This window comes from Amblyomma mixtum, chromosome 2 (assembly GCF_055824585.1).
Source record: "Amblyomma mixtum isolate Tamu chromosome 2, ASM5582458v1, whole genome shotgun sequence".
In the NCBI taxonomy this organism is placed as follows: Eukaryota; Metazoa; Arthropoda; class Arachnida; order Ixodida; family Ixodidae; genus Amblyomma; species Amblyomma mixtum.
Window position 1 is genome coordinate 122,370,491 of NC_143013.1, and position 18,324 is coordinate 122,388,814.

Below are 18,324 nucleotides of genomic sequence, written 5' to 3' on the forward strand. Positions count from 1 at the left end.
GTCGATGTTGACGTCTGAGAGTGTCGCGCAATGCGTCAGGAACCACACTACACAGTAAAAAAATTGCAACCTTCAAGGTGTGACGCTGATGACTGCACCTTTCCACGCCATTATTTTTTTTTAAAAAAAGGGCGCGCTGAGCACGTTAGCACCTTTGATGCACCCATGCACCCTTCAAAGGCGCACGGGTGCAATGATGTTGCAGCTCCTTCGGATGCAAGGGTGCGTAAGGGTGTACGGTTGTTCTTTGACTTCTCGAACAACAATGCAGTAGTTCAATCAAGCGTGCTTTTAAAATGATGTGAGCTATTCGAGCTTTCCATGAAATGACAGCTACAGCCTTGATGGCAGCAGCTATGGCTGTGATTTCTGCCCTGATAAAGTGGTAATTAACACAATTATTTTGGCTGAAGTGCTAAGCATCACTGACTCTAAGTAGGGGCTCGCTGAAATGGCATACGTAAATTTGGAGAAAGTGGGCACGTCATGTAAGTATTGCGCGCAGCAGTGGTGTCTCCTGTGTTGAACTGTGTCATCTCAGTAGCTTTGTATGACTCATTCCAGTGGTTACGCTTATACCTGTTTATGGTCCTCTGGCAAAAATACGTGGCACATTGTAGCACCGTGTTACTGTGCGAGCGGGTTTGCTGAAGCCTCCTTTCGCATTCGCAAGTTTTTTTCGTTTCGAATTTATTCATAAAAACTACGCCGTGAACATCATGCAGACATTACAAATGTTACTCCACAGCAAACAGGTTCAGAAACATTGTGAAAGACACATCTAGGTATTATAAATATAGTTGGGGATGCCGTAACTGTAGTGCAAAGTTAGACGGGTCGTCGGTAGATTTCCGTAGGGTATGTTTAGCTTCCCACCAAGAGTCTATGAAAAAAGTTATCAGCGTCCTTTAAAGCAATGAAAACCTACGAAACTGTAAAGCAGTCGGAAAAAGTGTGCAACTGTAAGGATCCCACCATTACCATGGTTGTGACAAGCACACTTTCACCATTTTGGGAGGGCGCAAGGGTGCGTGTTATATACTCGGAAATACGCCCTTAAGGCTGCAGTTTTTTGTAGAGTTCAGCCGCCGAATTCTTGTTGCACAGCTTAGATGGCACTGCGACCACCCTTCTGGTTACCTTTCCAGAAGCTGCCGGTGATAGCCACTTGTGGAATCGAATACCGGGACGGCTTGGTTTGGTTTATGCGTTTTAACGTCCCCAAGCGACTCAGTCTATGAGGGACGCTGTAGTGAAGGGCTCCGGAAATTTCCACCACCTGGGGTTCTTTAACGTGCACTGACAGCGCACAGTACATGAGCCTCTAGAATATAAATAATCGAAATTTGGCCGCCGCGGCCGGCATCGAACCCGCGTCTTTCGGGTCAGCAGCCAAGCGTCATAACCACTGAGCCGCCGCGGTGCCTCAGTGGTTATGGCGCTCGGCTGCTGACCCCAAAGACGCGGGTTAGATCCCGGCCGCGCCAGTAAATTTCGATGGAGGCGAAATTCTAGGGGCCCGTGTACTGTGCGATGTCAGTGCACGTTAAAGAACCCCAGGTGGTCGAAATTTCCGGAGCCCTTCACTACGGCGTCTCTCATAGCCTGAGTCGCTTTGGCACGTTAAACCCCATGAACCAAACCAAACCATCATAACCACTGAGACACCGCGGCAGGTTTGCGCGAAAACTGGATCGCCTTATTTTCTGCTTGAGCATGTCTGCCAGTTTATGACGCTAGTGTCGCTCCAGAAAGCTTCAGCGCAGGGCGCCTGTTGCACCATGCGGCAGTACCACATGGGGACTTGTGTGTCTGTTGCCGTCTTATGACAAAATTCCCGGTCCGTTCTAGTTGGTTCGAACTGAGGTCTAGTCAGTTCCCACTTGATTCTGACTGAAGCCAACTGGTAGAAGCTGAAATCAACTGGTAATTGTTCCTTAAAACAGTTGGACTGGTTAAGAGTTTCGCCAGGAATATCGGTAAAAGCTACACTGTAAACACAAATAAGCCCAAATAGGAATATAAATGGCTAGTGTCCGCTTTTAAACTCCTTATTGAAAATTGCGCAATCGACTTTAAGTAGTAAAAAAGAGGAAATCCTCCTTTTTTACTGCCGTCGCGAAATCGAGGAGTAAAATAAAGCATTTACATGATTTTACTACTTTTCCAAGAAGGAGTTTGTCGGCTTCAATACTCCTTCAGGCCCTTTATGCACTCCTTAGTGTCTGCCCGCCGCCTAGTGGCAGCTGCCGGTTCGCTGCACTTGCAGGTGACGACGCCGGCTCTGTCGTCGCTGCCTGCTCGCCTGTGCTTTTGCTGCTTCACGCACGTTTGTCATGTTACAAGACACCGGATCGCCGCAACCTCGCGCACCAAGGTGCGCCACAGACAGTGCCTGTGAAGCCCCCAGTGTATTCGGAGAACGCTTGGTGTTGCACCGCCTGCGACGGCAGTCTGCGAGAGGCTTAGCCAGCCGAGCTCAGCCGAGCCAACATGGCGGTGTGTGACGCGTCGACCTCCCCGAAGCCGCCAGTTTGCCACCCGCTCCTTTGCGCGCTCTTGTCGTGACGTAAGACTGGACATCATCGACCTTAGCAGCAACGTGCTGCAATGAACGTCTCACTCAAGCCAGCAATATGTGCAGAAGCAGCGGCTAGTCATTCATTGTCTACGCAGCATACAAGTGTTGGCTGCTGCCGTTTCGCCGCGCCGACATGGCGATGTGTGTGTGACGCACCAGTTTTCTCGACATCGTCGGCCCCTCGTTCTTTCGCTGTATTGCAAGAATACTAAAGACCGGATTATCATCGTCGTGTGTTCTGGTAAGCAGTATTAAACTCTCCTTTGATGCCATAGACGCGCATGCACTTAACGCCGCTCCCTTTTCAGTGTGCGTAGACTTGCTGTGAACCACGGGTGCGCCGAGATGAAAGGCTTAACGAGAACAGCAAAACAGCAAAGGCTTCATTGTGGTCCGGTGGGGCCAACTCACACAGCAGGCATGAAGTAAGTATCTGAGAAATTTGTTGTTGCATGCGGCTGAAAAAAAAGAGTGTGGCACTGCAGTCGTGGCTGTTACGCTAACATGTACAGCTGGAAGTACGGTCAGTTCTTCTAGGGACCAAATTTTCTTCATGCGTTCACGCCCCATGAATGTGGAAAAGCTGTACAGGCAATGACAGGTGAAAATGCACAGCCTTGGGGTCTGTGAATTTTTGTCACGTTATTACGAACAGTGCTGAGAACCGTGCCCTAATCGGTTGCTTCCTTTCCTGTGTTTTAAGAGGGCCTTGTTATGCAAACAATGCAAGCGATTTTATTCTTTTCAGTCATAGCACAGGACATGGCGACGCCTTAGCGCTCACGGAGATTAGCTAAACTGTTACATTTTCCGAGTTGGTGGCATCTTAACGTTGCAGCGATTTTCGGCAGCGGACATGAGGTTTCAACCATACTGAACGCTGCCTTTTCTGGATGGTTAGGCGTCTAGTTCCAAAATGTGGTATCTTGTAAGCTCTTCGCATTTGAAAAATGTTAAAAGAAGTTTCCACTTCGCGTGCAGTTTCCGAACACATTCCATTATGTGAAACTCGTGGAGGCAAGCGTTCCGGTTCAGTCTGCTGATCCCAGGAAGGCAGCGAAAGAAAAAGAATAAAGCTTACGCCAGTGTACGAGATCCCCTGCTCGTGCTGGACGTAGTACATTGGCGAAAGCAAGCATTTCCCAGAAAAACTGAAGCAGCACAAAGCGGATGCCAAACAAATGAACAAGGAAGGAAGCGTGGGTTGACAAGACTGACTTCGAGGGAACTATCCTTGCATCAACTGTCTACGATCAGTGACCCGGCGGATGACTAGCCGAAGGCTTAAAAAAGGCAAGCTGTGACTCACTCGCAGTCACACCTGCTGAAAGAACCAAGAAGATTCCCAAACATGTTTTTTTTTTCTGGTTGGCGTTCTTTCCCGAAAGTATATTCCTTGCCCAGCCAGATAGACCTGTCTAGAATGTTTTCTTTTGAACCCTGGTCACGAATGTGAGGGCAAAGCTTAACAGAAGACAGGTGGCGGCGGGAGGGTGGGTCTGGTGGTAGCTTTCTATTCCTAACAATGCCTGCTATGTCAGTCACCCTTGCCCTGCCTTTGGCCTATACACAGAATGAGGACGTCCTGAAAATGCGTAGCTGCGGGCTCTCCGATCAAGGAAATTGCATGTAAGCTTCCGCTGCGTGTATGCAAAGCGCTGTCTTTTGTTTGCATGTTTGATTTCAGTAATTGGTTCTGATATGGTGCCTGAAAAGCATGAGGAACCTCTGACAAGTAAAAAAAAATTATATCTTGAGGCCTCTTTCGGTGCAGGAACGCAGCCAAAGGCAGCGCGAATGCGCAAGTGCCTCAGTAAGACCATTTTATTTTTTTTTTCAGTTTTATGCTTTGCGGAAAAAATGTTCCCTATCGATGCTGCTTCCCATTCGCCGTATTGCCTTAACGTTTACGAAAGCGGCTCTCTGGAATTTGTGATTCCCTGAAAACCGCGTTTAGCCGCTGTCATCCGACAGGGTACAGGTATGTATTAGCTAGTTGATTACCTACTATGTTCTGCTAGCTAATCTTTTGTCATGAAAAACGTTTAAACTTCAATAATACCTACTTTATTGAAAAGTGCACTCTGAACGGTTGACTTCTACACTTGAAGCACGTCATACTTCAAGCTTAGAGGTGCAATTCCACTGATGCATTTGTTTTTCTAATCTTTCTTTCAGAAGGAGCCTGTATGTTGACAGCGAAGCATTTCAAGGTTCCCTCCTTGCTTTCAAGTGTGGCATCTCTATTTTCATTCCTTTGGGTATTTAAATTATGTACCCAAAGACAGCGTGGGTTAAGGCACTCTTCTTTTCTACAGGGGCCAAGACGTTGGTTCTCTGTAACCGTCGAAAGCAAGCTGCCGAACACATGTCTCAAATGTTTTGTACCCAATAAAATATTGTTTGAAATAAATCACTAAGTTCATCGACGCATTTATCCTGGAATATCAAGCTCTAAAATGAGCCTTCCATACGAATTCTTTATTTCAAATCGGCTTCCGCATCAAGTGAAGTAATATGCTCATCTGGGAATCATAAATGTAACCCTATAGTAAGAAAAATTTCTCCAAAAATTTCCTCTCAAAACTACTTAAAAGGAACAGGCACGTACTCCTGAAATGTACTATAAAAGTAGCTGCAAAGGAGTATATAATACTTCTATTAATTGCCATGCTAACTCCTTTGTGATCACAACTTTACTCCTAAATAAACTCCCGTCTGCAGAGCGGTAACACTTTACTCCTTCTAGCACTCCGAAAGTATCCCTTCAAGCAGAGGAGTAGACAATATACTCCTATTCTGAGGAGTATGAAAACCAATTTTCGGGAGTGCGCTACGCGATGAGCCATTTACTCCTATCCGGGTGTTTTTCGGTTTGCAGTGTACGAAAAACTGGTACTATCGGCGTCAAACGAAATATGAACAGCGGAGTGGGTGGCCAAAGGTCCAATTACGCCGTCTGCCTATCGCTGTTAGATATAGGCGCACTGATCCGGTTTGAGGTAGTTTTGCTTCTGTTTTATTTTTGTTTTGGCGTTCGTTTTCTTGCTTTGCCACTGGAGCGCCACATTCGCACTTTCCACCGAACGCAGCCCGATCGGTATTTTTCAGTGTTCGCATCGAAGCCATAAGCTGATAACAGACAACGTTACTAGATTACCTGGTTGATAACAGAGTTATGATGGAAGGAAAATAAAAGCGCCGCAGGCCAGGAAGCTGACAACACTCGCTTCACACACGCGGGCCACAACCGCTGCCGGCAGCGAAACCGCGATGAGCAAGTTGCGATCGGTTGAAAGCATGAATGTGGCGCTCCAGTGGAAAAGAGAGAAAAAGAACGTAAAAAAAAAATCAGACCCAGAATAATGCAGATCGGATGAGTGCGCCGATCTTTGATGACGAAAGGCAGACGGCGTACAGTCGCGGGTAAAAAAGATTAGCACACATGACGGAACACCAGAGCGCCGGAATGACAACACGTGGCGCTGCGAGTGGCGAAGAGGCTGATAACGAGAGTGCCGGGCCGTTCACATTCTACAATATTAGGGGGGTTCAACGGACTGCCACGGACAGCAAAATTACTGGCTAAAAGCAGGGCTATCATCTATTGTTCCCTCGAGTTCCTTTTGACTAACCATCGCGGACATAAAAAAACAGTAATAAAAAGATGCCATCTCTGCTCATGATAACCGAGCCAAAATAAATGCGGCAAGCGCAGTCACGTAGGGTCGGCACTTCAACGCTCGGGCGGTGAGCGCTTGATAAAGCTTACTTCCTGCCGTCCCCCCCTAGTCTGCAAAAATGGAAACGGCCCGTTAGGCAGGTCTGCGTACCGCAGCGCCGCGTGGTGAGATATACGCCTTCTGATCGCCAATGATCTGTGCTAATATTTTTTGCTCGCGACTGTACACTACATACGGACCTTTGTCCACACGCTCCGCTGTTCGCATTTCATTAGACACGTACATGCGCAGCATTCTTGGCCAAATTTTTGAATATTGAAATATTGTAGAGTACTGCTGTGTAAATATTGAAGCGCATGGTCTAATCTTCCGATGAGCAGCAATATCTTACTTTTAAAGTTTTGCCAGCGCTCGCACTGAGCAGTTGAGACTGCCATATAGTAAAAACATTAATAGCAAAAAACTGCCTGCCGACGGCAGATCTGCAGATATATTTATTGTTGTTGAGATATCTTGCGGTATGTGAACAAAATTGTGGTCATAAACTCTTTCCCGCTGAAAAAAGAAAAAGGGGCTGGGGGCTCAACTCAACTAAGCCAGGATATGCAGAGCGAAAGCTCTGTTAAGCATGGTTAGACACGGCGTAGCTTTGGTTCAGCTTTATTTTGAAGCGAAAAGCTTCACTAGGCTCGTCAACACCGCGCTTCGCGTGAGCCACCCCTCGGCGTCACCGCGGCGCGCGTTACGCCGCCACTTCTCCTCGCCACAGTTTTACCCCTCGCCGCTGCCGCGCGGTCGCCGTCGCCGTCCCAAGAAGAGAAGCTTCTTTCGCAAGACGTTGCGAGAACGCGTGAGCGGCTGCGGCCGTAGAAGAGGCGCAGACATTCGCCATGGAAGGAGGGAAAGAAGACCCAGAAGTGGTAGCCAGGGAGTTGGCTACTGCGCGCTCGCCTCCTGGCCACCGTTTGCCCTTTCGTTGCAGCCGCGTGTTTACCACAGTTCCTACGCGTACGGAAGGAGGGCTAATAACGCGCTTGTCTACACCGTTATCGTGGTGCTCCCAGTGCATTGTGCTCGAACTGCGACAGCCATGACGTCAAACAAAGCATAACTGAAGCTTTTCGCTTGTATATCCAGGCTTAACCAGAACTAAGCCACTGCCAATTTTTTTTCAAGATTTCAAGGAGAGCAAACTGTTTTAGCTACATCAAATCACGTGATGAATCATGTGCCACAAGTGCAAGAGCGAGAGTCCAGAGCGGCGGTCAGCGCAGCGGTGGACGTAACTGCCAAGCGCGCAGCTATGGCGTCGATGAAGAAGATCGAGGCACCTGCCATGCGCGATTTTGCACATGGGGCGCGCCTCCCGTTAGAGGTCGAATCCAAGGGCCAGTTGACCTTCAGGCTCAGCATGGGAGGAGTAGAGCTTTTCTCTCTAAAATGGTTTTGTCCAGAATTTCTCTGTATGAATAGGCTCTACGTCTCTAGGGGGCTGTTTGCTTTTTTGTTATGTAATAACTGGTCGTACTGATATCAGTGTGAAATGCCCTTTTGCGGAGTGAGCTGGACTTCCAACAAAGTAGGATATGGCCCGAGAACAGTTTGTAGCCCGCTGTGAGCTCAAGGGCACAGCTAGGACAAGTCAATCCAATTTTTGTTCTCAGTGAAATTCGGCTGTTTGGCTTTCATATCAGTCTGTGTTTGTTCAGTTGGAAAACACGCTTTCATTGCGTAGATATTTGAAGCTGAAAAGGGAATACTTTTTCCCGCGACTCGATTAGTTCAAACCCCTGGCTTTGATGATGACGGCAGGCAGAAGTTCGCATCTTTTCCAAGGCAATTTAGACTACCTCTTCCCCCGCACCCACTTCTCGGTCTAACTGGGTGTTGTAGATGGAAAAAACAAACATGTTGCCGCGGGAAGGAATCTGTCAGCAGCACTACTTAGGTGATTTGACTTTGTCCTCGCTTCTCTTTTCTAATTCGTCTCTCAATACGCATCGGCTGCAACGCCGAAATCGTGCGAATTGCAATTTACAAGTGGCGGTGAGGAGAGGGCATCTCTTGCCCCGTGTTTTCATTCCCGCGTCCTTTGTTTCACGAACGCGAAATGTCGTGATGCCTCTTTGTACAACGCTACAAAAGCAGAAGCAGTAGAGAATGTTGTGTTTACCGAGGAGAAAAATTTCACGGCCACGTGGCATTACCTGCTAAAAAAGAAAATCACAGGCTGGTCACAAGTGCGTAACGCGAGTTTGTGGGCGTTAGCTGTGCTCTGACAGCAAAGATGTTTCACAAACGTGTTCATTTTTTTTCTCTCTTAAAGTCAGACAGCTGGAGGTGAATCCGGACTTTCCCAGGACTGCAGTGATATCGTGCACTGTGCTTCGGTGGTGGGTTTCGAGCCAACCACTTTCCGCCGCCGAGGCCCAAGCCACTATATAGTCGGATACAACTCAAGAAGGCAGCGCCTTTTCCCCGTCAAAGGCTCCGCTCCCAGCCAATGGCGTCGGCCGATTCTCATGACGCTGCTAGGGTAACAATGCCGGGAGTGGTAGTTGAAATGGGAAAATCCCTTTCCTCTGTATGGTCAGGGATAGAACCTTCTCCCCATTGTGGCACCACTCCCTGCATTATCGCCCTAGCAGGGTCATGAGAATCTGCAGACACCATTGGTTGGAAGGGGGTGGCGGTGGTGATCTCTTTTATTACTCCCCAAAACAGGGGACCAGTCCAAGAACCGGTCGCGCTGACTTAGAGGAGGTCGGTGGGGATCTCTTGGGATGTCGCGTCCTCCACCGCGCGGTGGAAGGGGGTGCTTTGACGGGGAAAAGCCGCTGGGGATTGCCTTCCACCCCATCTCTATCTACCGTCTCCTGTAAAAGTGGAGGGAGGTTTTACACTCTCCACTTCGCCACCTGCGAACCGAAACGGGTGGCAGGTGGGTTGCGGACGCCGACGACGGAGCGGAATTGAGGAAAGAGCAAATAAGAGCTAACGCTCCAAACTTCGTAATGTCGATTCATTCTCTACATGAAAGTTAGTAATAACGGAGTAACTACTCATTGACATCCACCAAAGCGCAGCCATACGGCTACGGGTGGTTGTTAATGAGTAATCACTCCCTTGTTACAAATCTACCCCACCTTGGGTCTGCTGAATTTCTACGCCAAATTCATCAAAGATTTAGCCACAGTAGCTGCACCAATGTACGATCTGCTAAAAAAGGACAGGAGTTGGGCGTGGACGGACGAATGTTCAAGATCATTCGTGGAAGCCAAGCAGCGTATCGTAGACAGTCAAGTTCTGACTTTTTACGACGTGAAAAAGCCAATCGGTTTAAGCTGCGACGCGTCGGCCTACGGTCTTGGGGCAGTAATGTTTCACGTCATGCCTGATGGTTCGGAAAGACCCATTTCATTTGCCTCCAGAACATTGAGTGTAGCGGAGCGCAACTATGCGCAAGGCGAGAAGGAAGCCCTAGCATTAATTTTTGGTCTGAGCAGGTTGCATAGATACCTGTACGGGCGCAAATTCACGCTGTATACAGACCATCAACCACTGTTGGGGATCTTGGCATCAGATAAATCAATTTGACCTACATGAAATTTATTTGCATCCAGTTTTCTTAACTGTACCTTTCCTAAAATTTCCACTTCGTGCTCGAAAGAAACACCATTCCTTTCAATAACATTTTTTAGGAAGATGTCAGGCTTTGTTTATCCACGTGTAAAACGAACGACACAACTGGCCATACCATGTGCTTGTACAAACACGTGGTTCGATTTTGTTTCCTTGAATAAGGGCGAGTTTGGGTCAGACAGCAAGGCCTGACCCTTCCTGCCTCATTAGGAAAGAATTCTGCTACACGAAAAATTAGGCGCCAGTGGCATAGCTTTGCGGCATTGGGAACTTTCATTGCGTCACACCTCGAATGCGCGTGGGGTAGCGTGAAAAGTTGCCACATATCACGGGTAAAATAAAAATTTTACGTCACGCTCATTCCGATGCAGTGCACCTTATTCGTAAAGTCGCTTTTTGTCGTGTCCGGTCGCTGTGTTGAATGCAGCGAAAGACGCACACGGTACTTTTAGACTTCGTTTATTTACAGCTGAAGAGGGTGCGACCAGCGTCGACCGAGGCAGGAGCCGAACTGGCCGCCCGAAGAAAGGAGGGAGCTGAGAAGCGTCCACGGGAGGGAGTGGCTTCCCAGAACAGGAGGAGGGTGCGGGGGCGCACCGTGGGGGGGCATCTGGTGACAGCGTGCGACGAGGGGCAAGTGTCGTTAGGAGGGGAATGCGAGTGGTCGTTAGGAGGAGGATGCGAACTGTCGTTAGGAGGGGAATGCGAGTGGTCGTTAGGAGGGGGCGCACACACACAAAAGCAATACGGGGACACAACACTTTTTTACCATTTTGAAGTTTAAACGCTCTTTGCGCCCGAAATGAACAAGTGCCATTCATTGTCACACATAGCGGCGCTTGATGTCAAAACAGGCAACTTGTGTCCGCGGACGCTACTGAGAGACTGCATTTTACAGAAGGGGCAAGCGTAGAGCGGGGACGCTCGCTTTCTGCATAAGTGTGGTGGATTCTGAGACAGCAGCAGTCCTACAGTATCGTTCTTGTTTGTACGTGGTATGGCATTATAGGGAGTACTCACAGACGTCACAGTGGCCATCATTATGTTTCACGTGGAGCATGGCGAAAAGTCGCGCGCATAACTGATAGGCTTATCAGCATCTGCTCCGGCCTGCACCACTGAAGCTTCGCGCTGTACAATAAAATGGCGCCTCTGACATCACGTCAGTTACCCTTTCATAGTGAGGAGATAAGCGTCCAAAACACGAATGATGACTAAGTAGAGACACCGTACTCTTTTAGAAGGAGTGCGCTGGTATACAACATACTTCATTTTTACTCTCTTCTAGGCGGGAGCCGGAAAAATGTCCCCAGAAAAAACGTCCCCGGAAGATACATCCCCGGAAAAAACGTCCCCGGAGCAAACAACCCCAGAAAAAACGTCCCGATTTGCGAAGTAGGAAAAAATGTCCCCAAACGGGTGACATCAAACGTATCGTAAGCCGCCATAATTTGAGCATCCGGCCGCCTCGCATGTGTACATGCAGGCAACTTGCATGCATGCGACTCGCATGCATGTACGGTTCGCATGAGGCGGATACAAGTTGTTTGCCGGTGGTACGAGTCACTGATTTGTAAACGCAACGGCATGGCCAGAGCAACGCAAGTGTGGCAGTAGTTTATCGCTCAACGCTTGAAAGGTTTGCAACAAAACACATGATGAGAAGGACATTTCGATATACAAACTAAATACAAGAAATTATCATGGACTGCAGAAAGCAAGTGTAAAAAATATATATCTATCGTCAGATCATAACGAAGGCACTTGACATCATGACCGAACGTTTCTTGCTGGGCATCGTGTTTGTAGGCACAAGGACTGCGCGTGTCCTCTACACTATCATCGAGCTATCACATGACGCCGACGCAATATTTAGGGGTGGTAGTTCAGCGCTTATGCACTGCACCTGGAGACAGTTTTCTGTCAAGTGGGTTCCGGAAGAAATTTTTTTCTTCACTTGGGGACGTTTTTTCCTAGACGGTGCTTCCTCAGGGGACCTTTTTTCCAAGGACCTTTCTTCCGGGGATGTATGTTCCGGGGACGTTCTTTCCGGGGACGTTTCTTCCTATACACCCCTTCTAGGCGTATTCATGCTTAGAGTGTAGTGGAGCTCTGTGGATTAATTTCCACCACCTGAGTTTCAGTAACGTATACTGACGTCGCAGTGTACACGGGCGTGTTTGAATGCGGCCGCCGCGGTCGGAATCCAATGCCGCGACCTCGTGCTGCTCAGCCATTGTGCCCGTTATCGAATATTGCGCCGCCAAGGAGGATCGTTTGTGTTTCGTCTCTCTAGGAACAACCAAGTAATGGGCTTTTAAACAAGCGAAAGCTCCAAATGTTACCAGCAGAAGAAACAAACCGCCCTCTAGCTGGTCGCAGAAGGGCGGCTGCCCTGAATGCCACTTACCGCGATAAGCTGGGTGTACGGCAGGAGCGCCAACAGGGGTGTCCGCATGTGTCCCATGTACGCTACTGGAGCCATGGCGGTGAAGAGGGTAATCTGGAAGATCACGGAGTACGTCACTGCTCATTCGATGAGCACCGTCTCGGCTCCTGCTTCCGAATGTACAATTCAAGAACGAAGCGGAAAATTCCCCCAGAAGGAGGCCCTCCAGCATATGCGTCGACCGATTATTATGATCTCGTGGTTAATTCCCTTGAACCTCCTAGTGTGATATCCTAGGAATCTGGCAGATGCAAGGGAATTAACGGCGGATTAAGCGGATTAGCCTCGGTACCCTGACAATCGGTCGATGTCACTGGTTGGAGGGCTTGATCTGAGAGAATTTTCCGCTTCTTTCCTGATGTATCAGCAGCGCGATCGCAATTAAAACAGGAAGAAGAATATAGTGCAGAGCGCTGAACTTCCAACTATTATTTAAACAAAACTGAACCCGCACTTACATACACACACCAGGTAAAAGCCCACCAGGGGGAGAAATCAAGGCGCGCGATTTAACTGGGGCCCACACGATGTCGGCATCAAAAGATACAAGAATCCCACTTATACAATGAGTTCCATGAAATGAAGCACACGTCATTTGCACGCGTCACTTTGGAAATACTAAAGTATGCTTGGCGAAAGCCTTGTGGTCAACCCACTGCCGCTTCCCTGAACCGCTTGGCGCGGAATCACTGGGTCGCTTCGGAGCCATGCGTCTCACTCACTCAACTGCAACCAGACGCCTGGCGAAGGAGCGGCGGTGCAGCTGCCACCGCCGACGCGCGCGCGCTCGTTCTACCGCTACTGTGGGACGTCACTGTTGCTATGCATAGCTGCGCCCCCCACCGGCGCGCCGGTTGCTAAGTAGGGGAGGAGGTTGCGGTTTTGCTTTCTCCTTTCCCAGCTCCCGCTCTATTGCTTTCGCAGCTTAAAGGGTGTCCACTGCTGGTTACAAGGGTCAAAGGCGACGGCGACGCCGCGAAACGCAGAAACGAGCGCCTAGAGATGCGCTCTAAAAAAAAAAAACTCGAGGGGGTGTCACGTGACAAACTTGAAGCCTAGTAATAAATCTACAAAGGGAGAAAGTCGGCCTCTCTGTGACAGTATGTGGCGTGTTTTACTGGCCAGGTCCACGTCTCGGCCGTTATGCGAGGCTGATCTACGCGTTCACGACGAGAAAAGCGTTTTTAAAATTCACGAACTTTCAACGTGCAGCTGTGCTGCGAGAATAATTGGTATGGTTATTTTTTTAATGCGAGAGCAGTAGGACGGCCATGACGGCGAAAACTGTCCGGCGTCAGTGCGAAAGTGCACCTGCCAACCGAGACAGGTAGCGCTTAGTGGAGTTTCCGCTCTCCACCTCCACTCCTCCTCCTGCCACCTGCTGTGACACCTGCTAGAAAGAAACACTGGATATCATGACATTTATCCAGCATATTTATATATGATATAAAGAATTCGGCACAGAAAAATTTAAAAGGGAAGTGGTTGCTCATGGCAGTGAAACATACTTCCATCTGTCATAAGGGTGCCAAATAAAATACCAGAGGGGACAGCTAAGCTCCGCTTGTAACGGTGTAACACGGTGTAACGTGGTAGCGTTAGTAGGTTAATGCCCATATATGCAGAACTGGTAATTCTCTACTAAATATGCATAGAGCATTGCGAGTCCTCACACCACTCCTGGCGGTTAAGCGAGCTGACATTGGTGAAGCTTGTGAGACCCAGGTTGCTCTTCCCGAGCAACCTCTCACGAGCAACCATTATTTGAACTGCCACCTGCCACGGTGGTCAGTTTGCTCACAATCCGGTGGGTAGGATGCGATGACGCCACAAGTTCACGTGATCTAGGCTGTCGGAGCCATGGAGAAAAAAAAAACCTAGGAGGGAGCGTGACGTCATAATCATAAAAAAATATAATGGAAAGCATCATGGGAAATAGGCCCTCACGTGACAAGGCAGCGGTAGCTTTTAGCCGGATTTCGGTCTCGGTTTCGCTCTATAGCTGTGTGGCGCTGTGCTTCTGGGATACATCGGAGCACGGACGTTAACTAAAAAGCACCGCGACCCAAGCTGGTTGGCAGTATGGTATCTGTGGAGACCCTATTTCCCAAGAGTCAGTGCGCAAAAGGGCCCTCGGCAGGGTGTCAGAGGAGGATGGCTCGCAGAGGCAGAGCGTGTGACGTCACGCACCCTCCTAGTATTTTTTCCTCCATGGTCGGATCGGCCGCTCCTGGTGCTAGGGTTTAAACGGTAGACGCCGACGCGGGACGATTTTTTCCGACATGGGGTACTATAGTTCTCCCGCGTTAGGCGTTAAAATCAAAATTTATCCGTGAGTGCATTGACGTTCAATAAAGCGAAGAACAGAAGCTCACCTTTCGGTTAAATTCGGGCCTCTCAGAGAGGAGACCGAAGAGAACTTGGGATCCTTGGGACCAGCCAACGTACTGAAGACTGTCTCGCTCGGTGATGTTCAAAACTGTGTCTATCGTGACTGGCAGGTCATGCTTAACCATTTCGTCGAAACTGAAAAAGTAATGTGTGTATACTACAATGTGTTAGCGTCAGAGGATAACGTGTTATCGCTAAACGTCCGGGCAAAGGTAAGCCGTTGACCGTGCGGGTGTGAATCTTTGAAAAAACTTCCTATTTGGTCCTATTTGCCGTTAAAAGAGTTTCTGCGCAGCGCGTGCTTATGTGCTTGACAAGTCTCAGCGCAATGGGTAATTTTAAAATTTTCCTGCGGCGTAGAATGCAGCAGAGATGAGTCAGGGCTATAAAGTAACATATAGGTGTGTAGTCTGCGTGTTCTTGTGACGGTGGTTAATAGCCACGTCTGTAGACAGTTTAGAGCGACGTTCATATGAGGCGCTTCAAACGGAGCACGACAGTTGAATGCGCTCGAGTCGGACTTGTTAGGAAATGTCAGTGTGCCTGCTAATATTAGCTCGTATATTGTAATTAAAGCGTTTCTGCTCCAAGGTGGAGGTCGAAGTTCCTATACGTCGTAAATAGGAGATCTTTGTAAAGCACACCGTGTAAGGTTTCGGTGCAGATTAATCGGCGGGGCTGACCTGAAGTTCCAGAAGGCCGGATTATTCGTGGTGTATAGAATGTGGCTGGTGTAGACGTTGCCGCGGAAATTGCCCAGCCAAACGTCGTAGCCCGCGTCGGCGAGTAGAAATCCTGCGGGAAAGAGAAGGATGTATGGAAGGAATGATTCCGTTATTTGCGAACAAGAGCGAATGAAGGCCTTATAAAAGACTGTGTTGAGTGCAAAATTGATGCAATTATAACTTTGAAGAAAATGAATAGAAACGCATGAACTATACCAATATTTTCGTCAAGATCGGCGACCGCACCCCTTGCTATTTGCCCGCGTAAAACATCTAAGCCTCACTGTCTGGTCAGTTCTTCCGAACGCGCATTGCATTTTCGCCATCAGGCGACATTCTACAGGCCCGTGTACTGTGCGATGTCAGTGCACGTTAAAGAACCCCAGGTGGTCGAAATTTCCGGTGCCCTTCACTACGGCGTCCCTCATAGCCTGAGACTCTTTGGGACGTTAAACCCCCATAAACACGCAGTGCGTGGTGCCACTGTCATCTGAGGAGCAGCTCTTGTCGGTCAGGGGTTTGTGGCAGAAATATATATAACGACGAAAGAGCAAGCGAAAGGAAAATAATAAGAACAGCGGCTTATCTTGTACCTTCCGTAGCCATAGCTAGGTTAAACGACCCTCTGCTCATTGAAGCCTTCAGAGGTTGCACAGTGCTTAAAAACCGCATCAGCAAAGGGCGAAAAGAACCGCGTCCGCGCGTGCGTCCATCTTTCGAGAAGTTTTGACAAAATATTACTCATTGCTGACAAAGAGCGCGTAGCCTTGAGCGTGCTGCGTGATGCCCTCTCCACTCCCCTCGCGCGACGGCGGCGGCGGGTCGGAAAGAAGAGACTCGAATTCACTGGATACCTGTCTCCACGCCTGACCAATGGCGACGTGTGACCGGCGCGACAATGGGAGTGAAACTGTACAGTTAATACTTTGTGTATGTGCGCACATGCCTTGGTGCGAAGAAACGTACTATATATGAGAGACGTTGAGCGCTGTCTGTCAGCCCGCACGACTACCGGGTCGATACCACCCGCCCATCCATGGACCAGCGAGGCAGCGTGCGCCAGCCTTCGAGACGGCTCCGTCGTGGTCCTCCGGTCATCGGACTGTCGCAGTGCCCGGGGTGAACGAATTGTGTTCTTTTGTATTTATCTCTCTCCTGTGTTACTGCACTTTAGAAACGTGGAGGCTAACAAAGAGGGTTCAGCTTAAGTTAAGAAGAACGCAGCGAGCTATGGAAAGGAAAATGATAGGTGTAACGTTAAGGGATCGAAAGCGGGCGGAGTGGGTGAGAGAACAAACGCGCGTTAATGATATCCTAGTTGAAATCAAGAGGAAAAAGTGGGGTTGGGCAGGGCATGTAATGCGAAGACAGGATAACCGCTGGTTCTTAAGGGTAACGGAGTGGATTCCAAGAGAAGGCAAGCGTAGCGGGGGGCGGCAGGAAGTTAGGTGGTCTGATGAGATTAAGAAGTTTGAAGGGATACGGTGGCTGCAGCTGGCGAAGGACAGGGTTAGTTGGAGAGACATATAGGAGAGGCCTTTGCACTGCAGTGGGCGTAGTCAGGCTGATGATGATGATCTCTTGTATTGTGTCCTCTCTCTTGTGTTACTTTTCATGTGTTGCATTACTTTGTGGGGTCACTTCGTGTTATTACGAGAGTTAGAAAATCCTGTTATTGTCTCTTTCTGAATAAAGTTGCTTTGCTCGTGAACCTTTGGCTCCGACTCGTTCTCTGGGTGGCGACCTGCGAAAGTTGGGCACCAAACGACCGCCCCCCTCGTCACTTGGTAGCTCGTTTCTGGCTCAGCTTGCCACAATGAGTTGAGTGCATCTCCTTTGAGACCGAGACGGCTACCACCACACGCTCTAAGGGAGTCTGGGAGTGCAAGCAGAACTGCGGGAAGGTGACAACGGCATGATCGAGAAACAAAGTGTCATGGGTTCTTTACATTTTAAAAAGAGCGTACCTACTGAACGTCCCGCACACGTTTCCCATCATCATTGCCCTGATTCGCTCTTGTCGGTCGAGCATTTGCTCCGAACCAATAGCTATCGATGTGCATAATTTCGCGACTGTAGCTACTTTGGTTGCACTGTTTGAATTCGATCTAGTACTCAAGGCGCTCACCTAAGCTTTGGTGTGGGAAGTTGAGGACGAAGTCAGTGGAAGACATGGCCGTGCCGTGCATCAGAAGCACGGGCGTCTTATCGCCAGCGGCGTAGACTGTAGGCTCCGTGTCGTTCCGTCTCCCGTGGGGAATTCGCTGGATGCGCAGCAGGTAGCCGTCTTCGGTGCTTACCTCGTGCTCTTCCACGGGGTAGCCCTTGCTTGTTATAAGTTGGGACTTGAGGAGGAGAAAAATAAGTGAGGCAGTGAATAAGAAAACAAACAATGGTACCGACCTCTTCAGAGAATAACGCTGCAGTACAAACATGTTTGGTTGACTAGTCTATTACGTTACCACTCAATTAAGTGTGACCAACTGCGTGCTGATATGTGGGCACACAGGTGTTTTTGTGCCTCTCCATCATTAAATTGCAATCGCCGTCGCCAGGAAACAGGTGGGAGGATTAAATAGAGGGAAAAGTTACACTGCCGTCTATGCAAGTTCCTTAAAGAACGTTTCATCCATCAAGGACATGCTGGCAAGATGAAGTTCCTTACTTGGCTTCGCTAATGTTGTGCCGAAACCGTGTATTCTGACAGCTGCGCAGCGATTCAGTGGCTAGATCTAGCCACCGCAGCCCCAACGCTCTCCACCCTCTGCAGATTGAAGTCTTTTCCTTTATAAAAATGGTCTATAGACAGTCTATAGACTTCTTATTGACTCTACTGACTTCCTATAGATATTG

General features: G+C 48.9%; 1 protein-coding gene and 1 long non-coding RNA gene across 2 annotated transcripts in view; one reads left to right on the forward strand and one right to left on the reverse strand.

Annotated features, from left to right (window-relative positions):
- Window positions 1-18,324, reverse strand: part of LOC149360748 (gastric triacylglycerol lipase-like) — a 55,845-nt gene that overhangs the window by 17,146 nt on the left and 20,375 nt on the right. The window contains exons 4-7 of the mRNA XM_089567910.1: window positions 17,600-17,816; window positions 15,430-15,541; window positions 14,731-14,881; window positions 12,317-12,409 (exon numbers count right to left, since the gene is read on the reverse strand). Coding sequence (XP_089424036.1) covers window positions 12,317-12,409; window positions 14,731-14,881; window positions 15,430-15,541; window positions 17,600-17,816 — 573 coding nt within the window. The remainder of the gene's footprint in view (window positions 1-12,316; window positions 12,410-14,730; window positions 14,882-15,429; window positions 15,542-17,599; window positions 17,817-18,324) is intronic.
- Window positions 4,340-4,997, forward strand: LOC149360749 (uncharacterized). Its single transcript, XR_016288869.1, has 2 exons — window positions 4,340-4,562; window positions 4,760-4,997. It is a non-coding gene; the product is annotated as an uncharacterized LOC149360749 (long non-coding RNA).